Here is a 25490-nt window from a genome sequence, read left to right as displayed (position 1 = left end):
CCTGGGATATCTTTTAATTATGCAGTAAAGCCTCCTATGAAGATACATAATAACTTATGCTACTGAAAAGCATGCCATGCATGAATACGTGCTGTTACTCTCTTCTTTCAGCATCTTTCAGTCAATAGCACCCACAAGAATGTATAAAGTTATTGCATATTATTGTACTGTGTATATATAACCTTGCTATATAACAAAGCACATTTTTCTGCAATTCTAAATAGGTTTCTCTGGAGTGTTTATATCTTTGTTTTTCTTACTAATTTTCTCCATATTATTTTCTAGTATACTTTGCTGCTGCTCACATTCTTTTCCTGAAAACTCAGCCTTTCTGCATCTGAGATCTAATGCCTCCACAATACCAAATCAACAACAACTACCCATTAGAGGCCAGGCTGTTGCTGCTCTGGTTTCCACAGCAGTGAGGCTGAGTTAGTTTTTTCAAAAAAAGGTGGAGAAGCACTTGTACCCACACAGAGCCAGTCAGATACACAGACCAAAACACAGCCCTCATGAAATCACCATCAGTACCAGCACCCACATCCTGTTTCCCCATCTGGCTGATTAGGATGAAAGCCTATATATGCAAGGAATCCATAGATGGATATAGTACAGATCCCTCCAGCAGCTGCTCTTAGACACTCCATCTGTCTAGTTACTGTCTGCCTGATCTTCTGGTGTCTCCAGTTGCTGGCACCTGGGCAAAAAAGCCCCTGAGGCATGTAGCCACACAGACTTCTGGCTCCCAGATCCCCTGGAGCATGTGCACACTTGCACACACTGACACACACCCTGTGGCTCCCTCTGGGCTTAGTCAATCTGTACCTAGCTTCTGAATCCCCTGGTCTGACACTTGCCTCACGTACAAACAGGCTCTCCCACAGCCTCATCCCCTAATTCCAGGGGTCCTTCCAACAGCTGGCTTGGACCTCCACCTTAATGTTCATTAGTAATTAATTACACACATTGATGGACACATCCACACAATATGCACCCGCTCCAGTCTTTCCAGTTGCTGTCACTTCAGACACACAGACACCTATGACATACTTATGGCCACCTGTCCAGCTGCTGGCACTCAGACCTTCACATTTGTCTTTCTAGCTGCTGGTATAACAAGCAAGAGCCCCTGTAAATCCTGGTGTCCTCTCCAGCCACTGGCACTTACTTATCTACCCACACAGAACAGACAGACCCTCATCCACAAATTTACCGACAGAGTTCAGTGACAAGGCTGGAAAAGCAGCAGACCACATTAAACTACTTACCAGCAACCTTGCAACTGGCCCTTGCTGTCTTCTCTTCCCTATCTTCTTGTCTTTGTCCCTTCTCAAATTGCCTTGGTCCTCCTTCTACCCACCTTGGTCTTTCTCCTAAACATTTTATAATAAGCCTTGCACAATCCCAAGAATCTCTGTCCTTGCACCCCATAATGACTTGAACGCCCTCTCAGGGTAATGATCCAGCCAGCTTCTTCCATTAACTTGTCTGGTGAATTTCACACTTGGTCCCAAGGCTCGTCCTTCTCCTTTGACAGTCCAATATGCAGAGCAGGGCATTTCCCTCATGCTTACCCAGTGACTTGGCCACTGGAGTTTCCCCTCAAGTCACTGCTCCTCTGTGCTCATGGCTACGAGACTCTGATAACCCCACATACAGCTTATGCCAAGACACTTTTCTGTGTTATATCATTACATTAGCAAGCACGGCTTAACAGTTTACAAATTATTTTCAATACTGATATTCCATGCACCATCAGCATTGAAGAACACAAGATATAATCAAGATTACTGAACACAAAAATTGCAGCAGACCCAAACTGCAAAGTTTTTGGTTTATAAGTATCTGTGATCATATGTTCAAATCCCTAGGGAGTTTCTCCACAGACTTCAGTAACTGATGGATCAGGCCAAAGGAAAAAGATCCTCTGCAGGGGGAAATAGCACAACTTTCATATTTTATTTCTATTCTTTACTATTTCCATCACTTTAGGGCTTATTCTTCAGAAATTACTTGCAAGCAGGTCATATCTATAGCCATGATTTGTAAGAAAATGTATGATACAAGTCAAAGCCCCACCCTGGCAGTTAGCACTTCCCCAGACATCTGTGCAGCTAAACACAGCACAAAAGGATCCAATGCTCTTGCTGTGAAACTCCCAGATAATTATTTCTTCAGCCAAAACCTCTCTGTTTCAGAGAGGTCTTCAGAAAAGAATTTGCTGACATGAGGATGAGTCACTAAAGAAAGACAGGAGCACAGGAGAAGGTTGTGGAGAATTTGACATAAGGATATATATGTTCTTTTTTTTAAACTTAAGAAATTAATGTCATGTATTTATGCTAATTAAAACAAAGCAAAACAAAACAAAACTCCCTTCCAAAACTCAATTATAGGTTGCAGAAAATCTGTAGCCATTTGGAAGACATAACCAGTAACACCAATATTTTAAATTTTTTTTTTTTTTTTTACAGACAGAATTCTAAGGATTTTGGAAACCACCACAGAACACACACAAAAACAAAGGACATTGCCACATTAAAAGGCATCTTTAGGACTTAGAATACAACAACGTCAAATATGCAATTGACAACTTGTTGTTCTGCATAGTACTGAAAGGAGGACCCTACTGGAACACTAACAAGGAATTCCTGATTCAGGGATTTCTTTACAACTGTGAAGTGTTGTTAATAGAATATAAGGAGTACTGGAGATTTTAAAGAAAAAGATGGGAGTTTTGTGTGAGGTTTCAGCTATCCAGAAATTCTATGCTAACAACTTTGCAGTTTAAACTAAAACCAAATTTTTTAACTTTCAGAGTTTTCATTTATTTTATAAAACATTTATTATCACTAATCAAAGATACTGATGTTCCCCATAAAAATTTAAAAGGCAAGGAAATAAACTTTCCAAATCTCAAGAAACTTCTAAGAGGTAGAAGCTTAGAAGGACCACTTAAGGGTGATTCCCAGCATCATGCTCAGGCCCACTTCCCTAGCATCACCTCCATTAAGTGCATAATGTTGAGCTCACACAAGGCACTGTGATAAAGCCTTGCTAAGAGACTGGAACTGCACCAACAGCCAGCTCCTTACTGATTCCCAACTAGTAAGTCTTGAGGCAGTTGCACTGGCACACACTCAGCACAGCAATCAAGGCATTTTTGGGCAACACCAATCACATCAGTTAAATGTGGTATTATTTCACAAGCTTTTCCATTTCCATCTTCTTCTTCCTCATCCATTGTACACGCTGAAAAGGCTGTCACCTCCTGAAATGAACAAAGAAAAAGTCCTAATGAAGACAATAATTTCAATTCCAAACATACCCTTTTTTTTAGCGCAGGCCTGGAGGTACAGGCTGTATTAAGATGAAGTTCCATGATGGACTAAGACAGCAATCAAGCTGCTTCCTGGTTCACTTTCCACCAGCTCTCTAATTAATGGTTCCCATTTGTCCACAGGCTGAGAGATTTATATACATGCATTAAGCCATCCACAGAGGTCACCAAGACCTTTGTTTTATGTAATCAAAACTAATGCAGAGCCCACGGCTGGATATGTATTCAGAATAAAACACTAAATAACAGAATGGGAAAAACATATTATTGTACTTTAATTTTACCGTAAGATGAACATACTGAGATCAGTTCAGGTAAAATAGACCTGACCTCAAATTTTACTGCAAATAAGTGTTTTAGGTGAATTGTTTTTACTGTTATGGATTCTTTTTTTGCCTAGTTGATTTGTGTTAAGTACTCAAAAAAAAAATATAAAGACAACTGAAGACCAGTTCTGTGTGACCTAAGCTCCAATATTTAGGTTTGCAAATGCCCTTGAAAAGATATGAGGGGAAACTCCAGATTTGACACAATGAAACAAAGATAGTTGAGGCATTCAAGAGGCTAGAAAAAGAGGCTGCATCATGCAGCAGCTGTAATTTCAAAAGATTAAAAAAAGAAAACAATCCATGAACAAATGCCTAACACTTAACATAGACATAAATGTTGTGCCACTGAAATTATAGAAAGGCATCTGGTAAATAGTATTCATGCAAAATGAATTAGCATTAAACAAAAAAAGATCCAAACACACCAACCCCCCCACCCCCCCCTCTATTTATAGCCTCCCCCTCTTCCTTCGGGGGAAAAAAAAAAAAAGAGTAGGGTTGAATGACAGAATTTTTTTTCAATACTTCAAAAGTGAGTGCATGGAACAAATCCATAACCTTCTAATGTGTTGTTCTCTATTTCTGAAATCGTTCACAACACATACTTACCTTCTGTCCTTCAGTCAGCTGAACTCAGGAACAAAGAGGTTTAATTCAGTCAGCAAGTGGGAGGTATTAGACATAAAGACGAGACATCTGTCACCTCCTGGCTGGTGAGCAAGGTGGCACTGTCAGGAGCGCAGGCAGCAGGAGGAAGATGTCTGAGAATGGCTTGGATGTTAAATTTAAGTCACTGTCATAGCATTCAGAAGTCATCAGTAAAGCCAGATACTAGGGCAGGATTCAGCGCTGCCCTCACACTCTTCTAGCAAGCTGAAAAACCTTGGCAACACAAGAGAGGCCAAATTCAGAGGCAGCAGGCATGGGTAAGCACAACTGCACTCACTTTACCTAATATTAAGTAACTAATATTAATCATGTGGTGATAGACATAAAAACTGTGGAAATGTTGGAGAAAGAAAAAAGAAGTGTAAGAGACCCTGTGCCTGGGACTCAGAGTGGTGAAGGGCTCATGACCAGTTAAGTGGTACAGCAAAGCAAGATTTGAAAAATACAGTATGCTTTTTCAGAAAAAAAAAGCAACATGTTTTTAGCAAGTTTCAAGCCTTTCTCCACGGTGATCTCAGTGCTTTCTTACTGTCTATTTGTCCACTCCTGCACAGAGTGATCTTCTGCCAGATCACTAGTTATAATGACAGGTCTGAGCAAACAGCGCTCGCCGCCAAGGCCTGTGGATGCCGTGGGAAGGCGACATCCCGTGCCATTCACCCTGTGTCCACAGCCGGACAGCACAGCGCCGGCCCTGGCTGCCCACACGCACATTCTGTTTGAGACCTTGTACAAAACCCTTTCCAAGCCTTCAGGGAATGCTACCACCCCTAGCGCCATCACCCAACCCTGAACGACTCGTGTTTTCTGGGAGGAAAAGACTTCTCTGACTCCCATCCTTTTAACTCTTATTCACACTTCCCGCGAAGCCCTAAATCCAAGCGCCGGTGTTTTCTGAAGCAGGGCGCCTCTCGGGATCCCACCTTCCTCCCGGGCCAGCTCCTCGTCGCTGCTGAGTGCGGACAGAGCCGTGGGGCGGCTCCGGGACCAGCTCCTCGTCGCTGCTGAGTGCGGACAGAGCCGTGGGGCGGCTCCGGGACCAGCTCCTCGTCGCTGCTGAGTGCGGACAGAGCCGTGGGGCGGCTCCGGGACCAGCTCCTCGTCGCTGCTGAGTGCGGACAGAGCCGTGGGGCGCTCTGGCCCCGCCCCGCGGCGGCCGCCGTACCCGGAACGGGAAAGGGAGGCGGAGGGGCGCGGCGCGGCCGGCGCGGGCGGGCAGCGGCGGTGGTGCGGCTCAGCCCGGCCCGGCGCCGGGAGAGGTAACCTCGGGCTTCTTGTCCTCCCCCTCCTCGCCCCTCTTCCCGCGGCGGCCCCTCGTGGTGTGCTGTGTGCTGTGTGCTGTGTGCCGTGCCGGGCCGCGCTCCGGGCGGCCGGGGCCGCCTCCGCCGTGCGGCCGCGGGCGCTGAGCGGTGCCGCGGCTCACGGAGTCGCGGAGCGGCACAGGCTGGGGCGGAGCACGGTGGAGCGTGCGGGCCAGCCGCCCTGCTCCAGGAGGCTCATCCCAGAGCACGCGGCGCAGGATTGCGTCCAGGCCGTTCTGGAATTTCTCCAGTGAGGGAGAGTCCGCTCCCTCTCCGGACAGTGTTCCAGTGCTCGGTCACCCGCACAGTTGAGTTCGTCCTCATACTCCGGGGCCGCTCCCTGTGCATTAGTTTCTGCGCCTTGCCTCTTGTCCCATTGCTGGGCACCACCGAGACAGCCGGGATCCATCCTCTTGGAACTCCTCTTTCAATTACTTGCCGACAATGAGGAGGTCCCCTCATCTCTTTCCAGCGGCGGTGCGGGGTTGTCCGGGCTGACTGATATTTCCTCATCGCCCTGGAAAAGGACTGAGGCGGCACAGTCTCCATAGCAGTTAATTCGCAGCCCTGCTGGAGTATTTATGGAATGAAACTCACAAACGCTCACACTTGAGAGCATGTGGTCCACAGCAATGGCCTGCCTGCCTAGTGAAAGGAGCCGTGCGACACTGATGTTAAAACAAAGGCAAAACGTGACAGCAGAAAAAGACAGATTTTTTTTGAGTGCTGGAAACACTTGCCCAGCTGGTTTACCAAAAGCTTCGGGAAATCCAGTGATGAAGGGTTGGGAATTTCGGTTTTTAAGCAGGATCATGTAATTTATATGACTTATTCATTGCTCAGACAGAAATTACAGGGTTTATTTTAAGCACAAGAAAACTCTAACCTAGAACTTACTTGGTGCACCCTTGAGGGCTCTCATTGTGTAGCCCATGTAAGCAGTGACTCAGAAAGAGCTAAACAAAAGCAAGCTGGCACCTGGGGAGGTGTTCATGGCCAGTGACCTCACTGTGGTATTCAGCTTCTTCTGTTGCCTGAGGCAACACATCTGGGAAATGTGCTGAATGTGTAAGAAATTTAAATGCCTCTTGCTGCACTTCCATACTTTGAGTAGGGTTTGGTTTTGTTTGCTGTGGTGGCTTTTTTGTGTATTATGGAGGATAAGGTGATTGGTTTTGTGCAAACCATTGATATTTTCTTCTTTTTTCAGATTATTTTCACTGCTGAAAAGGAACTGCAATGGAGAGTACGGTATCAGTTATTTTTCTTGTATCATTTTCCATACTGCTGTGTGAAAGTTATCACCATGGGGTGGAGACAGCTACTGTTGTGCATACATCAGAGAGAGCTTTTCCAGAAAAGACAGTGGGTGTTAATACTGACTTGGCAGGACTAATACAGAAGTTGCACCTTCAAGAACTTTTTAATCGTTATGGAGAAAACAACTCTCTGTCAATTGATGGGTTTAGAAAACTGCTACAGAACATAGGTATAGATAAAATGAAGAGGATTAAAATAAGCCACGATCATGACCATGATCACGACCACAATCATGACCATCACGACCATGACCACGACCATCGCTCTCATCATAATCATGTTTCATTGAGTAAAAGCTCCGAGAAGACTGCTTGTCCAAGCCACGAATCTGATGCTAGCAAAGACCACAGGAGCAGCCACGCGAAGGAGCCTCATAAAGCCGAGAGCGTGGAGCGGCAGCAGAACTTTGTGCGCAGCAAGAACGCGCTCCATGAGATCATGGCGTCCGTCATCGCCGCTTCCGCAGGCGGCCACGCCGAGCTCCAGAGCGGGCAGCCCGGGGAAGTCAAGACAGTCGTTCGAGTGGGTGCTGCTGGCCCTGGTGCCGCTAATGTCACAGGGGGCCGCAATGCCACCTGGCTGGGTGCCACAAAGGCAAACGAATCTCGTGCTTCTCCAAAGGAGTTGGAGAGAGGGAGCTACCTCTATTCTAAACTGAAAAAACAAAGCATTCAAGAGGTGAGGCCGGTTCTGTTGTAGTCTCAGGAATCCAGATCCATCAGGAATATTGTCATGGCTTATTTTTCAGATGCTTATTGTTTACCTGGGTGCAAGTTTTGTGGTGTAACAATACCCATAGCCAAATGCATGCAAACAACTTTCCTTGGAACTTAACATTTTGAGGGAATATGGTGTTGTGTTCACAAGCTCAGAGGAAAATTAAGTATAAATGTACACTTGGTTTAATGCATTTATGATTTATATATTTAACTGCTACTAAATATTAAATAGTTACTAAACCTGAAAAACAGCTACAGTTTTAAACTTGCAGATCTGCCTTAGATCTGGAGCCTGTCTTGTTTTCCTATTAATGGAGTAAAAAAATCCAATTAAGGTACTGTGATTCTTACGAAAGCTGTCTCACATTGTGATAGTGTCAAACCGTCTTCCACTTAACACCTTCCCCTCCCCATCTAACAACGGGATGTAAACAACTCTGAAAAGGATCGTGGCAAAATGTCACATGTTACTTCAAAATAGTGTAAAATTAGCACTGATAAAGAGTATATCTGTGTTGTAGACATTTTTCTTAAACAGTCAGATCCTTTTCTGTTAAAGGCTTTAAAAAGCAAGCAGGATCTTGCAATGTTTGCAGCCATGCCAGGTAACTCCGAGTGGGTGTTGTGTGGCATGTAATGGTGGGTGCTGAGTTCACGAGTTGTTGCTGTGTTCTGCACTGTTGAAGCAGAAGTACTGCTGTTCTTTAAACCCACTGAGACTTTGTGTAGGTTGTGCAGTGGGGAGCTATTTACTCGAGGGAGTGTATGTACACGATGTACAGCAGTTAGTGCTACAAAACGGCATTTGACCTTGTTAATGCTTCCTTATGTGGCCTTTAAAACTGACTGAAAAGCGTTAGGCTTTTTCTATTTGTACATCAAAGCGTCTGACCCATTTGTGCTGAGAATAATTACATGTCATCTACCCAGACTCCCAAACCAACTTTCTGAAGCAGGATTAGGGTGGAAGTACATTTTTTACTCAATGGGTTTGTTAACAGTTTTTGAGTTATGTTGATGTAGCTGCTTTCATGTGGTGCCACTGCATTTCAATTAAGATGGGATGTGCAGTCCTTTTAAGATGGATCGTGGTATTTTGTTTCTGGTTAATCTTTAACGTGTCTCTTTCCACAGTGCTCCAATGCATCCAAACTGATGCAGTCGCATGGAATAGGCACTCAAGTATTGTTGACTGCTACAGAATTTAGTTATCTCTGTCCAGCTCTTATTAACCAGATTGATGGCAAGTACTGCATAGTCCATGCTACTAGTGAAAAAGCTGAAACTCCTCCAAAAAGTTATTCTCTGCAAATAGGTAGGCTGTTTTCTTTTTTTTTTGTAACATCGAAGCTTAATGGAAAAGTGTTTATGTTGGTTTTAAATCCAAGAAACCTATTTCATAGTTGTAGGAAGTGTCATTTTCTTTTGGCGCTTCACCAAGACTAGAGAAAAATCTTTGTGGCATACCTTTTGTTAACATCTGATTAATTTAATGATCAAGTGTGTTTGATAACAAAAATGTTAAGCAAACAAAATCATGTACAGCTGTTACTTATTGCTGTTACTATTTTATTTTTTTTGCCAGCTTGGATTGGTGGCTTTATATCCATCTCCGTCATCAGCTTTCTTTCCTTGCTCGGTGTTATATTGGTACCACTGATGAATCGAGTATTTTTCAAATTTCTTCTGAGTTTTCTTGTGGCATTGGCTGTGGGGACCTTGAGTGGAGATGCTTTCTTACACCTCCTTCCACATGTAAGTATTAATTATTGTTTCATTCATTATCTCAAAGCGGAGAACTTGGTAGCTGTATCTATTAGTGCCCTATTAGTTCGTACCCATTTGATGAGTCATTTCTCAACCCTGTTATGCAGGTTTTTTGATGGAAAGGTTTTCCATTTGGAACATCTGCATGAATCATTTCACAGTCTTTAAAAGTTCAAGAGCTTCATAGCATTATCCCACTCTCTATTTCCTGTTCTTAGTCATATGTGTTGCCATGTCCTTTTATTGTTCCTTGAATGCAAGAATTTTGCATAAATTTTCTTAGTGGTTTATTGCAGTACTGCCACCTGCTTTTTTCCCCAGTTTAATGGACTTTAGAGGTATTGGAAATTGCTCACTGAAGACTTTAAATGTGAAATAAATAATCAACTATTTTTTGTTACAAGCTACTTATGTTGATAGCTTTGTGATTTTTCTTTTTTTTTAACCAGAATCCAAAATTTCTGAAGTCCTGGGGAAAATACTACTTGATAGATTTTGGAATTGCTATTATGTAATAGGGACAATGAAATGGGAATATGATTGCTAAATTGACTATCTTTCTTGAAGTTCTTAAATAGACATTCTCCCCTCCCAAAAGTAGCTTGTTTCAGCTTTCAAATAAAATGGATAAAAGTGACTGCAGATTCTGTGGTTTTCCAGTCCTGCCTATAATCCACCAGGTGGTTCTTTTTCCTTTCAGTTAATTTTGCATTTGCTGTGTAAGGTTATGTAAATCAAAACGTGTGAATGAGATGTGCAAAAAGGTTTTTTATTTCTGATTATACCTGTATCCAGTAAGGAGAGGAAAAGTGTCAGACTTCCTTTAAAAAAATAAATTGCAGCCAACTTCCTTGTAGAAAAAATTGTTTGACATCTAGGAGTTTTCTTAGATGGGAAGCTAACTGGTGTGCTGGCTGTGACCACTGCTTAAAATGTGGGTTCTTTGATGGTGTCAGGAGTTTGTGTGGGGGCAGATGTACACCTTGAATTAAGCAGTGTCCATGCAGCTTCAGTGAGTGAGCCAGTGCCAGGCTTGTTCTCAGTCCTTGCAACGTTTCTTCCTATGAAAAAATTTCCAATCAACAGATTCCTTTTTAATTGCTTGAGTCTGTAAGCAGAGCATTTGCCCTGTGAAAATTGTCAAGTGTGGACTCCAGACACGAGGAAAATGATGTGAGGAATACTTTCTATGTTTCTTACATTGTGGTTCTTTTGAATATGACGACTTTCCCCTTTTTGTTCTCCCTTTAGTCTCATGGAAACCATCACCATCACCACGAAAAGCCTCTGCTTGATCAAAAAGGTTTTATGTACAAGCATCTTGTTTTTCAAAGTACAGAGGAGAGTGCTTACCTGGATTCTACATGGAAAGGACTTACAGCACTTGGAGGCTTGTACTTCATGTTTCTAGTGGAGCATTTGATCACTTTAATAAAACAATTTAAAGACAAGAAGAAAAAGGTAGGGAGACTATTACTCTGAAGCTCTATTGTATTACATGCTCATTTCTGAAAACACTTATTAAAAAACCTTCCATGAATATCATATATCTTTTAATTTAATAGCAATAGCTGACTGGATTAGTGTTAGAATGTCATTTTTATTAGGGACACATACACTTCTAAACCTTTTATTAAGGGCTCTTTGCTATTTCCATAACCAAACAATATAGTACACGGTTTGACATTGCAGTGAACTGTTTAATAAGAAAATATCCAGTTGCATCTTCAGTTTTAACAGAGTGATTTTAAAACTCACTTAATTACTGACTTCCTTCTGACATCTTGAGGCATTTATAACTATCTTAGCTGGTTTTATTATTATTATTTTAATTCCAATCCTGGATGCAGTAAGTTTGCATTGTACAGGTATTGTTCTGCTGTTGAGGAGGGCACTTGCACAGACAGGTAAGGGTTGTGAATAAGCGCTTACATAAATAAGCCTCCAAGTATGCTCTGGAAAGTGACTTTATGGAATAGCATTCCATGAGGAAACGCAGTCTGTCAAGCCCCTTGGTGCTTTCCCTTCTGTCCCCCAAAAATGCAGTTCTCAGATTGTTATGCTGGTTTTTATGTGTAAGGTAAAAAACTGAATTTTGGCAGGTCATTAGTGTTGGTAACTTACCAATTACTTATAACAGTTCTTTAAAGACCTGTGTAGCCAGGAATAAAGAATTATATAAAAACTGATTCAGTAAGAAAAATTAAACAGAAGTTTGTGATACCTTCCAACTCAAACCACTCCATGATTCTATTGTATCTTAAAGGCCATCTGGTTCCAACAAATCCTAAGCCTTGCTTGAAGAAAGTTAGTAAATACTAATTACTTAGTTTAAAAATAGCTAATTGCTAGGCTACCTCAGAGACTGATAATCTCTGTTTAGTTTTCATTAAATTGGTCATTAAGGCAGTATCACAGGGAAGATGCCATGTAAGCTCTTTGATCATGGGAGGTTGTGTTAGTGTGGTTTATACTGAAGCTAAACTAACTGTGAGATTTCCCTATCTCTAGTTAAATTTGTTTGACAGGAAAGAACATGAGTTTCAAGCAAAGCAGGAATTTTGTCTCCTCCCAGCCACAAGGAATGGATTTCCTGTTAGTCTAATTATGCCTTACTAGATGTTGAGTCAGTGATCATAAATTGTTGTGATACAGACTTTAGTGGGCAAGGAGGAGAGATCTTATTTGGTTTTCCTTCTGTATGTTATTAAAAAACATTATATTGACATTATGATAGAAAAGAATTAGCAGAATAAATTAGTCACCATTTGATGCATTTCACTTCTCAGATGAAAACCTTCTGATTGTTTCTTGTGAAAAATGTAGGACATTTGTGTGTGTGGGTTGATTGGTTTGTTTGTGGTATTTTTTGTTTTGTTTTTTCTTCCTTCCTATGGAGCCTGAGGAGCCTTTGTCATCTTACTTTAGTTAGTTTCTAATATTCCTCTTCTACACGCTTTATATGGCTTCCGTGTTGTCCTCTTTCTGTGCAGGCTGCATAACTGTTGTGAATATAATGTTGCTCATGTATATCCTGAAAAATAAGTAAAATATTCATAACTGCAGTATTTTCTTTTGGAATAAGAAAAAAAATGAAGATGATGGAGAAAGTAAGAAGTTTTCAGCAAATGAGGAGAAGTTGGATACGGATGATCGTAAGTCTCATTAATATCACACAGTTGTTTCTTTGTGGCAGCACTGTTTAAAAAACACCTGATTGATGGCAGCTCCTAGATCAGCTTCTTAATGTTGGTTGGATTGCTGCCTATTTGAATTATTTTCAAAGCAAAACCTGTCTGTCTGCTGATATTTGGAGCACTAGGTCTATTTGCTGCTTTCCTTTGAAAAGGATCAGTGGATTAGAAGTAGTGAATCCACAGTTTTGGAACTTCTAAGCCTTTTAATTCTGGATTTAACAACAGAAGTTGAAGTCATTCTGTGAAAGTTGCAGTACAGCTACACTTTGTACATTTCTCTTTAGACTGCTAGATGTTTTCCATGACTCATAATTTATATTTCTGGGTTTTGTTAATTTGATTATTTATAAAGGTAATATTACAAAATTCTAGACAATACTTGAAGTTCAGCATTCAGAGTACAAATGACCATGTTATCCCCAAGATCATGCTTTAAGCTAAAACACACCAGACTAGTTACCTGTTAGCTGTTGTTGCCAAAAGAGATGTTCTGTTTTTCAGGGTAATTTTATAACTAATGAAATACTTGTCTGTCATGTAGGAAATAATATTTATTAATTTAATTGCAGAGGCAGAATTTATCAAGTTTCAGCAATTAGTTAGAAGAACCAACTGTGGTGTGTCAGCAGTGTTTATATTAGGATATTTAATAGTCTGTATCGATGACTTTTTTTTTTATTGTTTATTTTCCAGGTGTTAAACTCAAGTGTCTGTATTTGTTTTGAAATATAGCAGTTTCCAAAATTATCTATAACATAATCTTCTGTATCCTTCTTCAGCCCTGAGAGTACTAAATGGTGCATACTTTTTAGATACTTGGTTTTTCTGAAGCAATTGAACTAACAGTCTTCATGCTGTGAAACTGGGACTTGGAGCTTTTTGCTGTTGTGTTTAAATTGGAGGGAGTCTTAGATGAAAAGATTTTTGCCTTTTAGGAAGCATTTGTGTCCATAATGTAAGGGCTGTTTCAGCAGTAGGAGATGGAAACTAGAAGTTTTCCTTGTTGGGAATTACCTCTGAAATCTGAATAAGTTGTGGAAACATTTCAAAAAAATCTTCTGGTTCAAGAAATTGGATTGTATCAATCCAATCCTGGGATTGATATCAGGATATCAGTCTCAATTTCTAAACTTCTTTACTGCTTCACATAGCCGAACTTTTTGTTGTATCTTTGCTTCCTAGGTGATTTTTAAAATGTGTAACATTGTACTCTGGGTTTTTGTAACAGGACCTGAGGGCTATCTAGGGACAGACTCTCAAGATCCATCAACCTTCATTTCGCAGCAGCCAACTGTACAAGAGGAAGAAGAAGTGATGATAGCTCATTCTCATCAAGAGGAGGTTGACAATGAATATGTGTCCAGGGGCTGTAGAAACAAATGCCATTCTCACTTGCACGATACTCTAGGACAGACAGATCATCTAAGTCACCATCACCATGACTACCATCACATTCTGCACCACCATCACCACCAGAACCATCATCCCCACAGTCACAGCCAGCGCTACTCGCGCGAAGAGCTGAAGGACGCGGGGATAGCAACTCTGGCCTGGATGGTGATCATGGGAGATGGACTGCACAATTTTAGTGATGGACTGGCAATTGGTAAGTGCTAACTCAGATGCTGCAGCCTTGGATGTGAAGGCAGTTAAGTCTTCTAGCTGTCTCTTACCTCTGTTAGTGATGTAGCTAATTAGCAGAGGATCTTTGAAGTCTAAACTTTTTTCTGAGAACATCATCTTAGTAAGTATGAAAAATCTCCAGCTTAACAACCTGCAGGTAAGTGATGAAACAGAAATTAGTTGCTTGCAGCTGTTTTTCTTAAGAAAATCTATAAACTGGGCTTCATTTTCTGCTTTTGTAGAGTTAAAACTAACATGTTTCAGAACTAAAGCTAGGCTTATAAAAAATATTTAAGATTGAGTTTGTATTTCAGTATCTGCTAGTGCTCAGGCAGTTTTTTAAAATGTTGGGATTTTAGTTTTTAGGACAAGCTTGTATTTTTTGTCACATACGAAGTAATTGTAGTTTTTGACTTCCATCAGGCCACTGGTACCATTGGCTTCTTCTTTCTCTCTTTCATCTTCTCTTGTGATGCAGCAAGGTCGGGTTCTATACTTGGCATATCTGTGTCCCTGCCTGTACTGGGTCCTGGTTACACATCAGTGTTACTCCAGAGCACTGATGGATAGGGAGATAAGGCCCTGGTTTCAATCTGTTTTAGCCTGAAAATTTTGTTTTCTGAAACAGTGGTCATGCTATACTCAAAATTTTGTTCCTAAAGTTGAGCATAATAGTCCATTTTTAAAAAAATTGAACAGGTAGAAACAGTTATTTTACTTGTAAACAAAACATTTAAGTTCTTGTTTCTGCTTAGTTCATGCCCCTGTTTTTCCCTTAATGCATGTAGTTGCTCAATCTTTTTTGATAATGCTTCAGTGAAAATATTTCTTTATCACAAAAATAGCAGATTGAATATTTTGTTTCGGACTTCTGTCTGGGAGGTCAGATTTGGGAACTCTCTCATGTTTTTCCTAGAAGGAGAACTAGATTGCAGGTATATTGAATTTAAAAGGTTAAAGTAGGTTACAGAAAGTGAAGTCAAATCAATAATCTTCAGTACTTACGCTAATCTTTCCTGATCTTGACTATTGTATGCAAGACTAATCTTTACAGGTATTGGATTTATTTCCAGGCTGTTTAGCATACTGGAGGCAGTTCAGCAGTATCAGTCTTTCTGTAAATTTTATTGTAGGAAAAAATTTGTTCTTGTTTGAAGAGGAAACCAAATAATAACTATTTCTCACAGCAATATTTGCAGTTGTTCAGATTCAGTCAATTCAAAGTGTAATGTGAAAAGAGACTTTCTGATTTAATCTCATTTTTGATGAAAGTTGAAGCATGAAATGTAAATTTTTGAGCGGATCAGTAGTGAAAAATGTGGTAGAAGGAAGATTTGCATACAAATGACACAGAATCAATTACCTCTTGGCATTAGGGAGATTTGGGAAGGAGCTATGACTTTATAGTTATGAAGGGAAAAGTACGAGAAAGGTTAATAAAGGCTTATTGAGCAAGTGAGAGCAATAGCTTTCAGAAGTCCTGCTGTGTAGCTTGTTCAAACTAATGAAAATATGGGTTTCTTTCAGTGTTCTGTATGTGCTTAAAGGAATTATTATCAATTTGATGGTGTTGTGAAAATGCCAATGCTGCTTGCGTAGTAGTTAATCTGTATTTTAAGTAAGATGTGAACGCTTCTGTAAAGATAACTTTAGCCAGCATAACCCTTCATTTAAGTTCATTCACTTCATGTGATTTATTATTCATAAGTTCCATCAGTTACTTTTTTCCTCAAATCTGTTGTGCTAATTATGTAGGAACAAGATTTAAAAGTGCTTATTTTTTTATTAAGGCGTGGAACTGTTGCATCTGACTCATTTGTGCGAAAGGATCATCTGTGATTTGAACTTTTATGTGTAATTACAACTAGATAAGTAAAATGCAGAACACTATTTTTATACTAATCTTGCATGGCTATTTTTTTTCTTCAGCTTTTGAGAGAAGTCATGTCTTAAAGGTATATTTTAAGATAAATCAGTGTCTTGAGAGGGGATAATACCAGACATATTAATTTCATCCTGAGTTTGTTAACATTTCAGGACTTCTTTTTAGCAGTGAAAAAATAAAAAAATATATTCTTGATATTTAAGCTTGTACTTTAATTACTTCTTACTTTTTCTCTTTGAACTTTATAATAATTAAGTTTATTATGGTCTTGTCTAAAGCTCTAGTGCTTGGTGTTTCACCTCAGGCCTTACATTCTCCCTGCTTTCCCCTAAATTTGCTGTTAGTGCCATCTGTTTTATCCAGATCATTAGTGAAGATACTGAAGAAAATGGGTTGTAGTATTTGTCCTGATGACATCCACCAGGCCCTATTAGTCCAGCAGTCCAGTCAGTGTGCAAGCCCTTATCTCCTCTTTGCCCAGATAAGACTGCTATAGGAGGTAGTGTCAGAAATCCTACTAAAGTTCAATTGTATTCACCATCTATATGATCAATTATTTCCTCAAGCTGGATGCAGCTTTTGGAGAGAGATTTCAAGAGGATATTCCACATGATCTTTTCAGGAACTGAGATGACACTGACCACTCCTGAGTCCTTTCTTAAAGATGGGAATAATGTTATCCTTTTCCCAGAGTTCCAGTGGGGCCTTCTATAGCCATGGTTTTCCACACACGACCAAAAGCAGCTCTCTAGTCACACTAATGTCTGTCAGTGCCCTCAGGTGAGTCCCATCCTGGGATGTATCTGAGCATTTCCAGGATTTTCTGCATTTCTCTGAACTGTTGCTCCTGTGGTTTGCTGTCTCTTTCTTTCTGGAATGGAGCTGGGATCTGGCTGAGATGACTGAGATGAAGGTTGTGCTGGTGTTTTGCCTCATTATGTCTACTGCTTCTTTCCCTTCCTCATCTATCAACAGATGTGAATTTTTCACGAATATTTTTTCTCAGCTAACATTCTTGTAGAACTGTTTCTTGTTATCCTTGGAGTCTTGTTAGTTTTAGATCAAGCTGGGCTTTGGTCTTCCTCCCTTTTGTTCCACTGCTTTTAGCTTCTTTGTTGCCTGTCTTTGTTCCTATTTCTTGTGTGCTTCCTTTTTGAATCCTAATTTACTAGGACACACTGCTTAGCTGGGCACATCTTCTGCAAGTGTTCCTGTACAAACAGGCTTGTTGGCTTTTGCATCTCTGTAATATACAAACTGGCCATCTCTTCTGGGCACATTATCTCTTTTGACCGATTCCCTGCCCTGCAATTCCTTAAATAAATTAAAATCTGCTTCACTGAAGCCTGGAGTCCTAATTTTGCTTCTTCCTCTTCCAGTCTCCTCCTGTGTCCTGAACTCAGTTACCTCATGCTCACAAGATGTCATTTTTTGCTGTATTTGCCATCAGTTTATCCTTGTTTTTAAGCAGAAGGTCAATTTGCAAGGCTGCCTTTTGTATCCTATAGTAGGAAACGATTACCAATACAATTAAGGAAGATCCTGGTTTGTGTGCCCAGTACTGTTACTTCCACAGCTGAAGACTCTCTGTGAATGATGATGTCCTGTGTTCATAGGTAGGCTTATCTACCACCTTTCCTTTCGTAACCTTATTCCTAGTGTTACTCTGATTGACCAAGAGGCTGAATAGACACATGGAACCACAATTCACACATTTATAATGGAGCAAGGAACCCCTTTATGGAGGTAGCCAAAAAAACCCAGAGTGAATTGTATTCTGTCCCTGTAGGCAGTTGGTATCTATCTGTGACAGGCTCGACCAGCTTTGGTGGTGTCTCCACAGCATCATTCAGGCAGTCTCATGGACTTCCCTTGGCAACAGGTCAGGAGATCTGTCTTTGACCTGCATGGGAGGAAATCTCCTATCACTAAAAAAAATATTTCCTTCCTTTTTGTACTTCTAATCTGATGTACTGAACTGCTGGGCAAGACAGGGCTTAGCTTATCCTCTCACTGCTGCCAGGGTCATGACCATGTTCTTCAGATCAGTAGCTGCAAGTGGGAACAGAAGATATTTCACTGTTTTCAAATGTTACTCATCTCAGAGTTCGTGTTTCTTGTTCCAGTGCTGCTTTAGTTTGCCTTCCTCTTTAGTCTGATGGGCTTGGGCTTTTGCCTCTGCAGAACCTTTTCTAAATACCCTCTCAATCCTGTTTGTTACCACAAAGGTGCCTGCTTGCTATGTCCTGCGTCCTCTTGCCTGGATGCTGCAGCACGCATCCCAGACATAACGTGGCTGCTGTCATCATCACTTCAGGGAGGAGCATCGGTCATTTCTTGCACTTGAAGACCTGGATAGCCATGTCTCCCTCAGGAGTTAGGTCAGCATGTAGCTTCCCCAGGGAAAAGAAGGGATTGTCTCCAGTGGAGTCATTGCCATTGTAGTGCTTCCCCTGGGAGCAGTACTCCTGGGTCCCTTGTGTGCCAGCCACTGTGGCATGGCTTTGTGCCTCTTTGACTGCTTATTGGCAGCATCTGGTTGTCTGACAGGCTCTTGGTAGCAGCTGAAGAGGAAGTTGGATGTGGCTCTGCACCCTTGGAGAGACTCTTCATGCAGCTGGGGACCTGACATGCCATGTGTCAGCTGTGGTGCAGCTCTGCAGCATGCTGCGTCCTCCCGAGCTGCTGCCAAACAAGAAAAATGGCAAGCAACAGGAGGAGCAGAGAAGACAAGAAAGATGAGGACTATAGGACTAGTTTAAGGGGTTTCTGTGGATTTGGGGATTACTTTCTCTTAAAAGCAACCTGCTGTGGTATTGACCCTAAAGCAAGCTGCTTAGAAGTTGATCTGTCCCTGTTGATTTCATAACCTCTCTTTATTGTTGTCTTGACTTTCCTTTCTTAAGGAGTGTGACTCTCAGGTGCAGTTGAACTGCTTTGTTCCCTTTGTATCTTTAAAAAAAAGTATTTTTGGATGGTATTTCCATTTATTGCATTTTTTGGGAAGGGTTGTGTTGTTGGAATGTTGGAATGTATTTGGCTTAGTTCAGAAATAAGGTATGAAATGTGGTTTACTTTAATAGCAAAATTCTGAAGAAGAATTTTGCGATGCAAGAATCATAAAAAACTGTTCAGTTAAAGTTTAAATGCTTCCACAAAAAGTAAAATTAAGTGAAATATATGTCCTAACGTAACACAAGCACATAGAAAAATGCTTCTGCACTTGATGACTGAATATCTAGTAATGTTTTTTTTTCCCTGTCTCTTCATAGGAGCAGCCTTTACTGAAGGGTTATCTAGTGGTTTAAGCACTTCTGTGGCTGTATTTTGCCATGAATTACCTCATGAGCTAGGTAAGACCGCAGAATTTCCATATGCTGCATGTGTATGTGCTTACAGGTGCATGTGGGAGAATAAAATTTGATCAGACAGCTTTATCTGTCAGGTTGTCTATTCCAGGATACTTCTGATTTACTTAAAGACTTTAACCATGTCTTAATTGAATTAATAGTTTTAAAATCTAAATATTTCAGCTACTTCTTTTAAAACTTTCTCTTGCAGTTACAGTTTTTTTTGTCTACTGTAGTTGTAGTTTTTATTCTCCTTATATATAACATAAATTGTGAATTGCAGGAGGACGCATGACAGAATTTGCTTTTCTCACATCTCTCCTTAATTTTATTCTTGTGCTTGTGCTGCTAAAAGGAAGGTCACGATTAGTCAAAGTACTTTCCACATAACATTTGCTGCTTTTTCATTAAGTCTTGGAAAGAACTGCTGTAGCTCTAAATTAAACTTGAAACTACTTGGAAATCTGTCTGGAAACAGTTTGTCTTTCAAGCTCAAGTGATTTAAATTCGTGTGCAGTCCCATGAGAGATTATTGTCATGTCTTACAATATGAGTTCAGTATTTGGCCCTTCAGAAGGGCAGCTGGTGAGAACACGATGGATGTGCTCAGTTGAACTCAAGACAAAGCTGGTCTTTCCAGTTGTCAGATCATTTTGGATGTGCAACTGGTGTTTATTTCTCAGCTGTCATGGTCACAGTCACACTTGGTGTATAGAATGAAGAAAGAGGAGTTTTCTTTCACTTTTTTTAAAGTTTAATTCCCCAGAGGGGAGAACCTTCAGTTTCATTTAATAGAGCTTGTAAACCAGTTTGTGTAAACATTAAACTCTCTCTGTATTAACAGTTTGATATATTTGTACAGTAAAGTTATACAGAAATGTGTTATTATAGAGAAAATGTATCTGATTTTATGGGTTAGGAGGAATTGAGTCTTGTTCATACTAATCATGGAACTTGCATTAATGACATGTACTAAATGTTGTTAGTTTAGATATAAGAAGTAAATTAATTGTATGAACCTGATAATTTTAGATTCAACTGTTCTGTTGGTTTTGGAAATAAGAAAAATCTCTTAAAATTTAAATCATACTACTTTAATCAGAACAGAAAACTTGATAGGAAATATTTTCAATACCAGAGGACATAAAGCAGCATAGGAATATCAAAACAAATGTGACTACTTGAGGTTAGCTGGTAATAAAATTGTATCGTTGTTACTGCTAAGCAATGTTTTTAATATACCAGTTCATCTTAGTTGCAATAGCTTATAGGAAAAGCTGTTGTAACAAATTACTCAAATCAGCTTTGAAAATCACTTTTATTTACTTTAACTGGAGATAACTTAAAAAGAATCAATTTTATTTTCAAATAATAAGCTTATATTACTCTGGTTTAGAAAAAATATGTTCTGAATTACAAAAAATCTGTTTCTGGCTGGTGGTCTTATCAGTCCTTCAAGTAAAAATAAGATGTTAAGGATCATTTACAGAAATAAATAAAGAAATTATTTTAAATTTATAAAACAGATTAAAAGTACAAAGAGAGGTTTCAGATAATAAATTGAATATGCAATTGAGTGGGAATATTTTATTTAGGAGCACTCAGGCATATCAGGTACTGCAGAATTTTAGTGGTGGTTTAAATTCAAACTGTTTGAGGATATGAACTATTAGAGACCATCAAAGGAGGGGTACAAAGATGGTGAAGGGCCTTGAGGGGAACCCATTTGAGGAGCAGCTGAGGTCACTTGTTCTGTTCAGCCTGGAGGAGACTGAGGGGAGACCTCATTGCAGTCTACAGCTTTCTCGTGAGGGGAAGACAAGGGGCTGATTCTCCTCTGTCCTGTGACAGGACCCAAGGGAATGGCCTGAAGTTGTGTCAGGGGAGGTTTAGGTTGGATATTGGGAAAAGGTTTTTCACCCAGAGGGTGTTTGGGCACTGGACCAGTCTCCCCAAGGAAGCAGTCACAGCACCAAGGCTAAGCTTTCAAGGAGTGTATGGACAGTGCTCTCAGGTACATGGTGTGATCTTGGGGCTGTCCTGTGCAGGGCCAGGAGTTGGACTTGATGATCCTTGTGGCTCCTTTCCAAGTCGGTGATTCAGCAAAAAGCTTCTTCTTTCAAAAATGCAAAGACTTAAATGTTACAAACTTACAGTATCTGCTGCTGTGTTGTTCATGTGCACCCTTTAAGTTTCTGTCCCTCAGTGATTTCTGATTTTATGAAGGAAAAAAAAATAAGTCAAACAACAGCATAAAAGTAGTTTAGTAATCCTGTAAGTAAGAGAACTGTAAATAAGACAACACTGCAGTACTTACCCAAGAATGAAAACTTCATTTTGTTTCTTTTTTCCCCTGTTACAGGAGATTTTGCTGTCCTTCTAAAAGCTGGTATGACTGTGAAGCAAGCTGTGCTTTATAACGCTCTGTCAGCTATGCTGGCCTATCTTGGTATGGCCACTGGGATCCTTATTGGCCATTATGCAGACAACGTTTCAATGTGGATATTTGCACTTACTGCTGGCTTGTTCATGTATGTGGCTCTTGTGGATATGGTAAGTGCCTAGACCTATTTGAATTTTGTAAGACACAGCTTAAGAATTAATGATTTGAAGCAACTGTTTCTTTTGAAGGCATTTAACACCTTTTTGTTTTTTTAGGTACCTGAAATGCTCCACAATGATGCCAGTGACCATGGATGTAGCCGGTGGGGATACTTCCTGTTACAGAATGCTGGGATTCTCCTGGGTTTTGGGATAATGCTGCTTATCTCAGTATTTGAACATAAGATTGTATTCAGCATAAATTTGTAATCCTGGTTGCCAGGAAGACACCTTGGTGTTAAATTATAAGTGGTAGGGGTTTTTTTTTCTACAAATTTCCTTATTGGAAAGGTACATTTGATATAGGCTAGATATTTTTGTTGGTGTGCTTTGTTGTTGTGTACTTCCCTCCCTTCTTGCCTGATAGAAAGGAATACCGTAAAGTTTGGGGTTTGTTGGGGTTTTGTTTGTTTTTAATTGTGTTTTTTCTACTTGGGATTTAGCATTGCTTATGGTACTTGAAAAGTGGTACTTAGTAAAACATGGCCAAATCTGTATTATTTTTATTGTCTATTGTTTGGGGGTTTAGGTTTGTTTTTTTACTGAATTTATTTACTGTATGTAATTATAAGTGATGTTTTTGACTTCAGTGGTTTTGCTGGTTTAAAGAGGTAAAACAACAGTGGTTTTTATTTTAGCACAATTAAAATCAGTGGATACAAAACACAGTGAGCAAAGTAAAACAAGAACAAGACATATAATGGTTAGCATGTGTTTATTGGTAAAAACTCGTCTCTTCTGCATCCAGCTGGTGTATCCGGGATGGCAGATAAGTTCATTCTGTCCTTTGTGGTGGTGCTGGTTCTCTCAGTAGCTTGTGGATTCCTATGTCATATTCCAGTTGGTTTCTGCGCCAAACTAATTGATGTAAAACCAAGTGTTACATCATATGTTTCACTTGTTTCATCCATTCTAAAAGGAGTTGCTCTTCACTGGTTTCTCAAATCCGTAACAAAAGTCCAGCTCCTAAATTGCTAAAGCTTTAAGATATGTGAATTCCATCAAAAAGACTTTAAAAGCAGTGCTGTATCCCACTTACACTGCCTGAAGTGACAAAGGTGTATTAAAGCCTCTTTGATATCAAGGGGGAGGAGTGCTACAGGCTGAGATAAACAGTCATTTCCTACAAAAGCTTCCTGAAGTAAAGTGTTGATTTACTTCGGGAAAGTGAGCTGAGTGGGAGAGCTGCCTACTTCTAGTTCAGTGTGATTGCACACAAACCTGTGCAATATTTTTTGCAGGAACTAAAGCCGAGAAATCCAAAATAAGGAAATTTCTTTGGTAGCATGTCTAGAGAAGCAAGGTGTTAAAGATAATAAGTGTATACTTAAGTATGTAGTTTAAGCCTACAGTCTTAATATGTTTAACCATCCTGAATGTCACTGAAGGAGGAAGGTTGAAAAAACCAATGGCAAAATAAATTCTGCATTTGCAGGGAAGGTGAACATGTCAAAGTTGTTTAATGGTGAATAAATAACAGAATTATGCTATCTTACTAGCTAGCTTTAAAAATCCCAGAAATAAAACGATTAGAACCTATTTCTGATCCACTGCTCCAAATCATCAGCTGAATAAAAAACTTAAACAACAAGAGAAATGTTTGATAATACTGTGTATGACAGGCTAAAACAGTTTGTTGGTCTCTCATACAATGAAAGCCAAGAACCATTCTGTCACCTCAGAAATAGATATTTTCAATTAATTGAGAGGTTTTAGGGTCTTTTAAGAGTTGAGAAATCAGTACCACATGAATTTTTGCAGCCAATGGACTATTACCTTTTCCTCCTCCTTCAGTCTTTCCTCAGGTTAGCAAGATTGATACTTACTTTTCTGCTCACAGTGATGAAATCCTGTTCTGTGCCTCCTTTGAAGCTAGGGCTTGAGAAAGGTGTACTTCCTTCAGCTCTCCAAATGCATCCCTGTGTCCTAGCGGGCTTTTTAGGGCTTAGGCATGGTGTTTACCTGTGGTGTGGGAAAACTCCATAAATACAGTGCACTTCATCCACTTTCTGCACTGCAATCCTGGCTGCTACAGAAATCTGTTGTCCTGGGGGATTTCAGACTTGAACGAGCTCAGTTTGCTTTGAATTTTTCACTGTTGGTTTCTGTTAGCCTACAGCCATAATAGCTGCCAGTTCAGCTGGATTTCTCTTATCTGGATATGTCACAGGAAGTGTGCAGGTAACCTACTGTTCTAGAGATTTTATGATTAATGACTAAATGATGGAGAAAAATCTACAAATTTCAGTGTTTCCAGTGGATTCTTAGCTGGCGTTTGATGTACTTGACTGACATTAAAATATCCACATATCAAAACCCATTGCTAATTTAAGAATCAAAATAATTATTTGCTTTTAGAGCATGTGGGCATTAATGTCTCTACCCTATACACAAGCATATGTCACCCATGCATTGTTCTTTAATCATTGATGGAGAAACATCCATGACAGGCAGCTGTCCAAACTGATAACTGAGAAGGTGGCAGACTAAAACTTGATGTAGTTTTGTATCAGCAGGATGATAAAATGTAGGTTATTATTTTTTTGTGTTTTGAGTTGGTTGGTTTTGTTGTTGTTTGTCTTTGTTGGCCTTACAAAGTAGAGTATGCGTCTGTTGCAAACTACTGTTGTTGGAAATACTCAAGGTTTGGCAAACTGGTGGGGCAGAGCCTCTAAGTAGCCCTTTATTTTTATGTGCATATTTTTCTGCAGCAGTTTTTAATGTGCTTGGCTACACTGGATACTAAATGCAAGTGTCTGTGTATCCATCTGTAGCTTAATAATGGTACAGACCTTAATTTTTATGCTGTTACAGCTGCCTTATTGCTTGTGCTAGATGCGGGTAAACAGAATAGGCAAACAATGCTGGAATCAATCTTGGTTTGGGTTTTTTTCTGTAACATATTCTTCTAATGGTTTTGGCCTGTATTTGTACAGAAGAGGTGTCGTGTTACTTTGGGCAGCAGGAGTCAAAGGTGTGGAGGTTCTCCAGGTTCTCCCCTGCCTGGCCTGTGGGGATCAGGTGCTGGTACAGTTTCTGTGCATCCTTTGTGCCTAAATGTGATGCCATGTGTGTTGTGGGAATACAGCTCTTTTATGTTTATATAAAGCACAGCCCAGGCTGTGAATTCAAAGGCTGGAAGAGAATTCACGGAGGCTCTCCTGCTGCCTGAACTGAGACACCACTGCAGTTAAAATCTCTGTGGAAAAACAGGGTCGTTCTGTTTTCCATGAGCAGAAAACAAAAAGATGTTTTAATGGAATGTGGATTGTTTTTCTTGGTTGTTTGGGTTTTTTTTAATTTAAAGTACGTTTTTGGTGTGTGTCTATATGGTTGCTGTAGCTGTTACTGTATTGCTGTGTGCTAGAGAAAATAAACCACTGAACCAA

At 40.1% G+C, this 25490-nt stretch overlaps 2 protein-coding genes across 4 annotated transcripts; one reads left to right on the top strand and one right to left on the bottom strand.

Annotated features, from left to right (window-relative positions):
- On the bottom strand, positions 1-6152 carry LOC110469744 (uncharacterized). Its single transcript, XM_085561471.1, has 3 exons — positions 5966-6152; positions 5262-5833; positions 1-3271 (listed from the first exon to the last, which is right to left on the bottom strand). The coding sequence occupies exons 1-3, from the start codon at positions 6150-6152 to the stop codon at positions 3092-3094; spliced, it is 939 nt and encodes a 312-aa protein (XP_085417597.1). The 3' UTR covers positions 1-3091.
- SLC39A6 (solute carrier family 39 member 6) lies at positions 5524-25490 on the top strand. 3 transcript variants are annotated; one of them, XM_085571802.1, is made up of 11 exons: positions 5524-5597; positions 6850-7637; positions 8813-8993; positions 9264-9433; positions 10697-10906; positions 12531-12600; positions 13871-14248; positions 17940-18032; positions 19423-19503; positions 21863-22053; positions 22159-25490. In XM_085571802.1, exons 2-11 carry the CDS (start codon positions 6879-6881, stop codon positions 22309-22311), a joined length of 2286 nt encoding a protein of 761 aa, XP_085427928.1. In that variant the 5' UTR covers positions 5524-5597; positions 6850-6878; the 3' UTR covers positions 22312-25490. The 3 variants fall into 3 exon arrangements, with proteins under 3 accessions (XP_085427928.1, XP_021384394.2, XP_085427927.1); XM_021528719.4 differs by lacking the exon at positions 17940-18032; XM_085571801.1 differs by lacking the exon at positions 17940-18032 and having other exon boundaries at positions 5537-5946.

This window comes from Lonchura striata, chromosome 2 (genome assembly GCF_050655825.1).
Source record: "Lonchura striata isolate lonStrDom1 chromosome 2, ASM5065582v1, whole genome shotgun sequence".
Classification (NCBI taxonomy): domain Eukaryota; kingdom Metazoa; phylum Chordata; class Aves; order Passeriformes; family Estrildidae; genus Lonchura; species Lonchura striata.
Note: the sequence above shows the minus strand (reverse complement) of the source record. Positions and strands in the feature narration are given on the sequence as shown.